This window comes from Schistocerca piceifrons, unplaced genomic scaffold (genome assembly GCF_021461385.2).
Source record: "Schistocerca piceifrons isolate TAMUIC-IGC-003096 unplaced genomic scaffold, iqSchPice1.1 HiC_scaffold_2510, whole genome shotgun sequence".
In the NCBI taxonomy this organism is placed as follows: domain Eukaryota; kingdom Metazoa; phylum Arthropoda; class Insecta; order Orthoptera; family Acrididae; genus Schistocerca; species Schistocerca piceifrons.
In genome coordinates this window covers 1,189,287-1,199,967 of record NW_025728455.1, presented here as the reverse complement: position 1 = coordinate 1,199,967, position 10,681 = coordinate 1,189,287, and the positions used below count along the sequence as shown (strand labels likewise).

Below are 10,681 nucleotides of genomic sequence, written 5' to 3'. Positions count from 1 at the left end.
CACACAGCACCAAACATGGACCTAAAAAGCATTTTCCACCAATAAAATACTGTAGAAACCTGATGTTTATTATTAATGAGAATTATTCAATTTCTTTTGAATTTTCAGCAAAAGGAGTGCCTCTCCTTTTACCTGTAGTAGTCTAGAAGCATTCTTGTTGTAATGGTACTGGGGTCGTTGTATGTACTATGTAAATATAGGTGCAAAGCAAGACTGCAGGATTTTCGTAATTCTTTATGTTAAAAGTAGCAGAGGTCGCATAAAAAGCTTTATTTACTCCAGATTCGTTTGCATTACACTGAACTTGATCCTAGGATGTATGTGAGCTGCTGGTGGTTGTTCCGCTCGGCTAGGTCCAGCGGGGTGTCCGCATCGTCATTCCTGACTTCCCTGTCAGCCCCTGCCTCCAGTAGTGCAGTCGCCGCATCTGCGTGTCCACGCCATGCCGCATCGTGCAGTGGTGTCCCCCCATCGCTATCCCTGGCGTTGGGGTCGGCAGAGGATGCCGCCAGGAGCCGCACCACAGCCGCATTGTCATTCCATGCAGCCTGATGCAGAGGCGTGTTCTGCCAATTGTCCCTGGTGTTGACATCTGCTCCATCCTCCAGCAGACACCTCGCCACCTCCACGTGTCCCCTGATTGCTGCCCAGTGCAGTGGTGTCCGCTTGTCGTCGTCCTTCGCCTCCACGTCGGCCCCTACTGCCAGCAAAGTTCGCACCTTGCTCACTGACCCCTCCTTAGCTGCCACGATTAGCATCTGGTCCTTCTCTTCTCCAGAAAGATCCCTACATCAAAAGAAAGACACTTACAAATTGCTCCCAACACATACGTCTGAGGACAAAACACTATCGCAGAACTGTGATGAGTTCCAAAAAGTCATCTCTCCAAGAAGGTTACCACAATAGACTGGTGTCCAAAATTAAAGCAAGAAACTGCGATTTCCCCATCGTGTGTCTAATTCCCAATGTAATCATGCCAACTGTCATCAGGTACCTGAACCATGGTGTTCTGCATGGTAGCTGGCATTCCAGTCACTGAACAACTACAACGATGAAGTCAGTGAAACTACAAAATGGGGTAGTGTTTGCTGGGTAGTCTCACATCCACAATCGCTGTAGACACAGTTACAGACGGTGGAGTATGCTACAGAGAAGACGCCTACCAGGCTCCCTGCGCTCTGTTGTTTCTCAGATGTGGGGACAGTTTGTAGAGACAGAAACTGTATCTCAAAGACGAGGGCAGGACCCAACACGTCTGATACCAGAAAGGGAGGGCCGCTATCTGGCTAAAAGGGCATCACTGCACCGCCTTGTTACTGCATGGCAACTGCCATCTAACCTCGCAGCACTGGGTGTGTTGTATCGAGGTAGACGTTATACAGAAGGCATCATCAGCAGAGTGGCCTTTATTGTTAGAGATCTGTTGTATATGTACCTCTGACAAATCTTCACAGAAAGAAATGTTAAAGTCGTCAACATGCCACCTAGATGGCCGAGCAAAGGATCCATGTCCTTTTCACAGGTAAGTTCCAATATAGTCTGTCGAGTGATTCTCGACGGATTTGCATATGGAGGGAATGCGGAACACGATTTCGGAAACCAAACAGCTTTGTAAGAGACTGATATCGAAGAGGACGCCTGATGGTGTGGCCACAGATTATGTTGACTACTCGAACACCTCTTCATGACGTTGTATGGGTGAATCGGCTAGGTTTAACTCCTGTCAGGTATCGCGACGAGATCTTGGGACCTCATATGCGGTTTTTGCGAGGTGCTCTGGCGTAGACTTCGTATTGGTGGACGATAATGCTAAGCCACATAGAGATCAGGTGATTGACGTTTTCTTGGGAATTGAAGATATTGCACATATGGAGTGGTTCGCTCGATCTCCCAATTTGAATCCCATAGAGCATGCCGGGGACACACTAGGGAGATGGGTTGCATCACATAAGCATCCGCCAACAATTCTTTAAGACTTGCGAGTAGCTCTGCAGGAAGAATAGTGTAATTGCCTCCACATGAGATCGATGACACCATTCACAGCTTTCCCTGTCACTGTCAGGCTTGCATGAGTCAGAGGTGGTCACACCCGATGCTGAACACATTAACCAGATGTCGAATTGTGAGTGCAAATCGGTTAAGTTTTAAAAAAATAAGAACATTTTTATCTACCTTTGTGCATTTTGTAGCTGTTTATGTTTTTATATTTTACAACGTTTCTATTTTACTATCACCTGTTTCAACTATTTTATGGTAAAATACACGTAACCTTGCAAAATTTCCATTTGTTGCTTTAATTTTGGAAACTACGGTACATCAAATTTATACCATTCAAATTACTAGCCGAGCTGCATGTTGGCTTCGTAAACATACTAAAGACCTACTGATTGGGCCGAAACGTCGGTTTTAGTTTATTATTGTTGTTAGTTTTTAGCAATGACGCGGCATAATACCCAGAAGAATTTTAATCACTATGACACTGGTCGCGGAATCCTACGTTCTTATAACACTAAAGACCTGACAGCATTTAGGTACATTGCTCTTGTGGTCTTCTGTCCAGAGACAGCTCTGATGCTGTTCTCCATACTACTATAGCCTGTGCAAGCTTCTTCAACGACAAGTAACTTCTGCAACCTACATCCTTCTGAATTTGCTTTGTGTATTCATCTTTTGGTCTCCCTCTACGACGTTTATCCTCCACGCTGCCCTCCAGTACTAAACTGGTGATCCCTTGATGCCTCTGAACATGCCCTACCAACCGATCCCTTCTTCTAGTCAAGTAGTACCACAAATTCTCCTTCTCTCCAATTCTGTTCAGTACCTCCTCATTAGTTACCTCATCTACCCATCTAATCTTCAGCATTCTTCTGTAGCACTGCATTTCTCTTCTATTACCTTCTTGTTTACATCGTTTCTTGTCCATCTTTCACTTCTATAGAGGCCTACACTCGATACAAAAACTTTCAGAAAAGACTTCCTGACACTTAAAATCTATACTCGATGTTAACTAATTTCTCTTCTTCAGAAACACTTTCCCTTCCATTGCCAGTATACATTTTATATCCTCTCTCCTTCGACCAAGATCAGTTATTTTGCTTCTCAAATAGCTTTACTCGTTTACTACTTTAAGTGTCTCATTTCCTAAGTTAATTCCCTCAGCATCACCTGATTTGACTGCATTCCTTTATCCTCGTTTCGCTTTTGCTGATGTTCACCTAATATCCTCCTCTCAAGACACTATCCATTCCATTCAACTGCTCTTCCAGGCCCTTTGCTGTCTGTGACAGAATTACAATGTCATTGGTAAACGTCAAAGTTTTTATTTCTTCTCCATGGCTTCTAATTCCTAATGCAAATTTTTCTCTTGTTTCCTTTACAGCTTGCTCAACATACAGATTGAATAACTACAGGGATAGGCTACACTGTCAGATCAAAAGTATCTAGATACCTCTATCTAATGTGTGTCTGAACAACAAGTGTAATGAGAGGCCGATCCGCCAGTATAAAAGGAGGCCGAGAGACTTGTGTCGTCAGTACAGAACCAGAAATAGCAGAATGTGTCCATCAGGGGGGTTAAGGACTTCGAATGTCCAATACACACTGGATGTCACCTGAGTAACAAATGTACCAGGAATGTTTCGACCCTTACACAGTAGCCCTAGGCGACTTTTGGAGACGCTGTTGTGAAGTGGAAATGCAGAGCAACAACCATAGCAAAAGGTAGAAGAGGCATGTACTGATGGACAGGAACCATGAAGCTTTATGGAGGGTCGCTGTAAAAAATCGCATGAAGCACTGCAGCCAGCACAAAGACTGTGCATAGGGAGGTAAAAAGAATGTTGTAAAATGGTCAAGCAGCCCCCCCCCCCCCCCTCAATGAGGCACACATTTCTGCAGTCAGTGCTACGCAACACTTAAATTGGTGAAAAGCGTGACGCCACTGGACAATGGATGAACGGAAACGAATGGTCTGCACAGATGAACCACCTGTGGCAATCCTATGGAAGGCTCTGTTTTTGGCTGATGACTGTTACCTGCCATCTTGTGTAATGTCAGAAGTGAAGGAGAGAGGAGATGGCGTTAAATTATTGGCACATTGCCGTGGTTATGGTATCATTCCCCTATTGAGTTTAAGAGAACACTAAATTCGACAGCATAGCAAGCACGTTTCCCAGCTTCGTGTACTGCATACTGTAGATCATCATTGTTTGCGTTAGCAAGACAGTGCTTCTTATCATAAATCATTATCTGTCAGGCAAGAATTTTTGGACAACAACATTATATGAATGTACTGCCCGCCCAGAATTCCGAGCTAAACCCAATGCAATTGCTCTGGATGAGTTAGAAGCTGGCTTCGCTGGAGACTGAAGCGTCCAACGTTGAGGAATAATGGGTTCTCATTTTCCACAGAAGTTCACACCCATTACTCAAAGTTCCCTCAGCAGAATAAAAGCCTTGATAGAGATTAAACTTTGACACACCATTCATTAATTTTCTCTAACAGGTGTCCATATACCGTCGATGAAACTGAATGTCTACTGAGAAACGGGCCATGTTATTTACATGTGACGTAAACACCTACATTTTGATACTACGAACTGCGTGTTGCATGCTCAGCAATAATATGTAGCACTTCCTTTATGAACTAAAGACAATATACATTCTATTAATCTGTCAAATGAGATTATTTTAGCAAGTAGTTTTCTACTCGGTTTAATGTGGCCTGCCACGAATTCCTCTCTTGCACCAACCTTCATCTGAAAGTAGCACTTACACCCTACACACTCAATTGATTGTTGGATGTATTTAAATCTCTGTCTTTCCCTTCAGTCTTTACGCTCTACATCTCCTTCGTCTTGCCAGTGTTTCCGTATGTCGCTGATTCTGGAGAGTAACCCCTCATTCCATATCTGACAAGTCCACCTAATTTTCAACACTTTTCTCTAGCACCACATTTGACACGCTCCTAGTCTCCTCAGTTTCGGTTTTTTGCCACTGTCTACGGTTCAATATCATACAAAGTAGTAATCCAAACATAAATGTTTCATAGCAGGAGAATTATGGTGGCTAGTTGTACCCATATTGCCTTTGCTACTATGCTTCTCATGCCCTTCTTGCTTCGTATATCAAGGGTTATTTTGGTTCCAGAATTTCTTAATATCGGCTACTTCATGACCACCAATTTAAGTGTTAAGTTTTCTGACATCTGCTATTTCTCAGTAGAATTTTCTTTTAGTGATTCATTCTCAATTCACATTCCTTACTCACCAGACTCTCCATTCAATCAACAGATCCTGTAACTCTTCACTTTCGCTGAGGATAGCAATGTCATCAACCAATTTTTTCATTGGCATCTTTTCACCGCGAATTTTATCCCACCCTTGAACTTTTATTATATTTCCATCACAGCTTCTTCAATGCGTAGATGGAATAGCAGGAGCAAAAGACTGCTCCTGTCCTACACACTTAATCTGAGCACTTTGATCTTTATCTTCCAGTCATACTGTTCCCTTTTGTTTCTTGTACATGTTGTAACCTACCTGTCCTTCCCTGTAATATAATCATATTTATGTAAGACTTTCGAAGATTCTGCAGAATTATATAATGTCGAACGCTTTTTCTAGGGCAAAAAACTTTTTGCTTGCTTCCATTATAACATACAACTTTCGAACCGCATGTCTGGTGCCTTTATTTCTCCTAAAGTCAATCTGATCGTCATCTGACAGTTTCTCAATTTTCTTTTCACTTTTTCTGTATATCATTCTCGTCTGCGGCTTGGATGTATGAGTAAGAAAGGTGATTGCGCACTAGTCCTCACACTTATCTGCCCTTGCTATCTTGGGAAATATGTGGATGATATTTTTGTAAAAGAGTGGTGGTATGTCGCCAACTCACAGATTCTACACTCCAACTTGAATTGTCGTTTGGTTGCCACTTTAGCCATTGAACTTAGTAGTCCTGATGAAGTGTTAGGTACCCTGTCAGTTTTATTCGTTGTTAAATTATCCAGAGTTCTTTAAACTACTGGCTCTAATAGTAGATCCTGTATATCTTCCACGTCGACACAGATTCCTTCCTCTATCAAATCATCAAACAAGGTCCCCATTCGTAGAGGCTCTCAATGTAATCTTTCCACCTATGTGCTCTGTCTTCTGAGGCTGGCAGTGGAATTCCCATGGTGTTTGTAATTTTGATTTTTCTATATTATGTGTCAGTCCTGCAACAGACTGTTTCTTTTTAGTTTTTTCACAATTTTTCTGCAGTTGTTTCACCTAGTCTACGCGGCAGATCCCACATATGTCATTTCTAAATGGCCTACACTGAGGTGACAAGCCATTCAATAGTGGTGTGCACATATACAGACAGCGGAAGTATCACATACACATGGTACAAAAGTGCGGTGCATTGGCAGAGCTGTCATATGTACTCAGGTGATTCGTGTGAACGGGTTTCCGTCGTGATTATGGCCACACAGTGGGGATTAACTTTCAACACCAAATAGTAGTTGGAGCTAGATGCATAGGACATCCCATATCGGAAATAGTTAGGGAATTCAATATTCCAAGATACACAGTGTCAAGAGTGTGCCAAGAATACTAAATATCAGGCATTATCTCTCATCACAGTCAATGCTGTGGCTGACGGCCTTCATGTAACGACCAAAAGCAGCGGCTTGTGCATGTAGTGGTCGGTGCTAAGAGACAACCAATACTGTGAGAAATAACCGCAGAAATCAATGTAGAATATACGACGAACGTATCTACTAGGACAGTGCGCCAAATTTGCCGTTAAGTGCTGTGGCAACAGATGACCAATGCGAGTGACTTCACTACCAGTATGTTACCACCCGCAATTCCTTTCCTGGTCTCGTGACCATGATGGTTGAATGCTAGACGACTGGAAAAGCGTGGCCTGGTCAGATAAGCCTCGGATTCAGTTGGTGAGAGCTGATTGTAATGTTCAAGTGTGGCGTAGACCCCACGAAGCTATGGACCCAACTTGCCAAAGAGGGACTGTGCAAAATGGTGTTGGCTCTGTAATGGCATGCACTGTGCTTACGTGGAAAGGGCTGGGTCCTCTCGTCCAACTGAAAGAACCATTGACTGGAAATGGTTATGTTTGGCTACTTGGAGACCATTTTCAGCCATTTGTTGACTCAATTTTCTCAAACAACGATATAATGTCCGTGGGCAACAACTGTCCACGATTGATTTGAGGAACATTGTGGACAACTGGTGTAAATGATTTGGCCACCCGGAACGCGCATCATGAATCCCACCGATGATTTATTGGACATAATAGAGAGGTCATTTCTTGTACAAAATCTTGCAGCAGGAACACTTTCGTAGTTGTGGATGGCTATAGAGGCAGCCTGGCAACGTATTTTTACAGGGGACTTCCAACGACTTCTTGGGTCCCCACCACCTCGAGTTGTTGCTCCAGGTTGCGCACAAGCAGGTCTGACATGACATTAGGAGGTATCCCACGACCCTTGCCACCTCAGTGAATGTAGCTGTATTCCTGTCTTTCTCTGAACATTTACATGCTTTCTTATTTCGTTGATCAGTGGCAGTCTTTCTACAGTTACTCAAGGTTTCTTCGAAATTAGCTTCCCTTTATCTGTGTCTATCTGTCCACCACCTGTGATTTTACGTTCTAGAGATGTCCACTCCTCTTCAATTGAATAGCCTACTGTGATATTCCTTACCGCCATTTACACATCGTTCATTAACTTCAAGCACATCTCATCATTTCTCATTACTGCATGATGCTACATCCTTCTATGCTGATTCTTCTGGACGATTCTGCTAAACGTCACTCTACTCTTCATAATTATTAAATCTTTGTGTACATCTGGGTACACCTTACGTTCCAATATCTGATGTCGGAATCTCTGTCTGACAATGAAGTAATCCAGCTCGAATCCTTCAGTGTCTCTGGGTCTTTTCCAAGCATATTTTTCCTCACATGATTCCTGAACAGAGTATTTGTTATTACCATTTCAATTTGACTGCAGAATTCAATTAGACTTTTACCTCTCTCATCACTGTGCCAAGCCCATAATCCCCATGACAATTTCTTCTTTTCTTTCCTCTACTATCGCATTTCAATTCCATACTTCCTGTCTTTTCTCCTTTTGCTTGTGTCGTCGCCATGTTGTCGGTATTCGTTTGATGTCGAAACGCCGGCAGGTGTGGCCGAAGGGTTCTAGGCGCTTCAGTCTGGAACCGCGTGACCGCTACGGTCGCTGGTTCGAATCCTGCCTCGGGCATGGATGTGTATGATGTCCTTAGGTTAGTTAGGTTTAAGTAGTTCTAAGTTCTAGGGGACTGATGACCTCAGATGTTAAGTCCCATAGTGCTCAGAGCCATTTGAACCATTTTTGATATCGAATCTGGTGAGAAAAACTGTCATTGAGCAGTTCACAGTAGCCCACACACTCCCCTGCTTTCCTATTTATAACGAATCCCATTATACAATTTGATGTTGATATTACCCCAATGCGTCTTATGGCAAATCCTTTGCTTTCTTCTATTTCACATCAATGACCCCCACTGTATCTACACTGGGTCTTTGCAGTTCCGTTTTTAAACTCCCTAGCTTTCCAACTACAACCAAACTTAGGAATTCAAAGCTCCAAGTCATAAAATGTTATCCCTAAGTTACTTATTCTACGGTCACTTCCACCTTGACAGTCCATTCCCAGGGATCCAAAAGGGTAACTTGTCCAGAATATTTTCTCAATGCAGATGCTGTCACGACAAGGTTCTTCTGGAGGTTTCACCCTAAAATATTTTCTAAATCCTCAACCGAAAGAGGCTGAAGGTCTTAGCAATTTAATTTAAATGGAACCTGGCTGGAGGCTGCATATAAAACACTAAGGACAGTTACCATGAAAAGGCAGAAGGAGGTATCTTAAAATAATTCATGCAAACGGGCAAGACAAGAGCATTAATTTAAGAGATATTGAAACTTGGCTGAAGGAAGCACATCAGCAAATAATGTAATGGGTTAAGCCCTAGAAAGAAGAGTTTGAATTTTAAAAGACACAAGGCCGTATCTTAAAAATTTTCATATAAAATTAGGCTGAAGGCCCCTATACAAAAATAACAATCCCATGCCTTAAGGACAAGGTAAGAACATTAATTTTAGCTGATATTGATACTTGGCTGAAGGCCATATATCAAACAAATTGTTCAACGGCTAAAGGCCTAGAAAAGAGTTTCAATTTAAAAGGGACAAAGCTCTATCTTAAAACATTTCATGCAAAAGGGCAAAACAAGGAAATTAATTTAAGAAATATTAAAACTCAGCTGAAGGCCGCACATCAATAAAATAACTAAAACCCAAACAGGGAAATTACTATTAGCACACAAGGAACGGCCCTCAGAAGTTTCCAACGGTTAGCCAGGGATCGTAACACTAATGCCCGTTTAGGCGAGAAAGGCAGCTTGACCAGCAGTCTCTAAATCGGAAGGCAACCCAACCGACAGACAGCCGAAGAAGCAAGCACCTGATTTCGGTCACCGGACCAAAAACACTACAACCAAATTTGCAGCGAGGCGAAGAGACCATTAACACTCGTCTTAAAATATTGTTGTGTTAATAGGCCCAGGCACAATAACTACTGACATATATGAACGTCGCAACGGCTGTGGAACTACACGTCGTGGGGGACAGCATCAACTCAGTATGAAAACATTCACACGCTGCTGTGTCTTAGCCGATCAACTGGCTACTGCAGTAAGCAGACAGCATTACAGAACTTCTACATCTACATCGATACTCTGCAAATCACATTTAAGTGCCTGGCAGAGGGTTCATCGAACCACCTTCACAATTCATTATTCCAATCTCGCATAGCACGTGGGAAGAATGAACACGTATATCTTTCCGTATGAGCTCTGATTTCCGTTGTTTTATCTTGGTGATCGTTCCTCCCTATGTAGGTCGGTGTCAGCAAAATATTTTCGCATCGAAGGAGAATGTTGGTGATTGGAATTTCGTGAGAAGATTCCGTCCGCCTTTCTTTTAATGATCTCCAGCCCCAGTCGTGTATGATTTCTGTGACACTCTCTCATATTTCGAGACAATGCAAAACGTGATGTCTTTCCTTGAACTTTTTCAATGTACTCCGTCAGTCCTATCTGGTAAGGATCCCACACCGTGCAGCAGTATTCTAAAAGCAGACGGACAAGAGTAGTGTAGGCAGTCACCTTAGTAGGTCTGTTACATTTTGTAAGTGTCCTGCCAATAAAACGCAGTCTTTCGTTATCCTTCCCCACAACATTTTATATGTGTTCCTTCCAATTTAAGTGGTTCTTTACTGTAATACGTAAGAATTTAGTTGAATTTATGGCTTTTAGATTAGACTGATTTATCGTGTAACGGAAGTTTAACGTGTTTCTTTTGGCACTCATGTTGATGACCTCACACTTTTCGTTATTTAGGGTCAACTGCCACTTTTCGCACCATTCAGATATCTTTTCTAAATCGTTTTGCAGTTTGCTTTCATCTTCTGATGACTTTATTAGTCGAAAAACCACAGCTTCATCTGCAAACCACCAAAAACGGCTGCTCAGATTGTCTCCAAAATCGTTTATATAGATAAGGAATAGCGAAGGGCCTATAACACTACCTAGGGGAACGTATTGCTCAGTCGAACTGACACAGGGTACAC

General features: G+C 42.6%; 1 protein-coding gene across 2 annotated transcripts in view; it reads right to left on the bottom strand.

Annotated features, from left to right (window-relative positions):
• Positions 1 to 255: 255 nt before the first annotated feature.
• The window catches only part of LOC124743690 (ankyrin-3-like), a 42,608-nt gene continuing 32,182 nt past the window's right edge, over positions 256 to 10,681 (bottom strand). For both annotated transcript variants that reach the window (XM_047248864.1, XM_047248865.1), the window contains exon 6: positions 256 to 786. In XM_047248864.1, the coding sequence (XP_047104820.1) occupies positions 294 to 786 (493 nt within the window). In that variant the 3' untranslated portion in view covers positions 256 to 293. The remainder of the gene's footprint in view (positions 787 to 10,681) is intronic.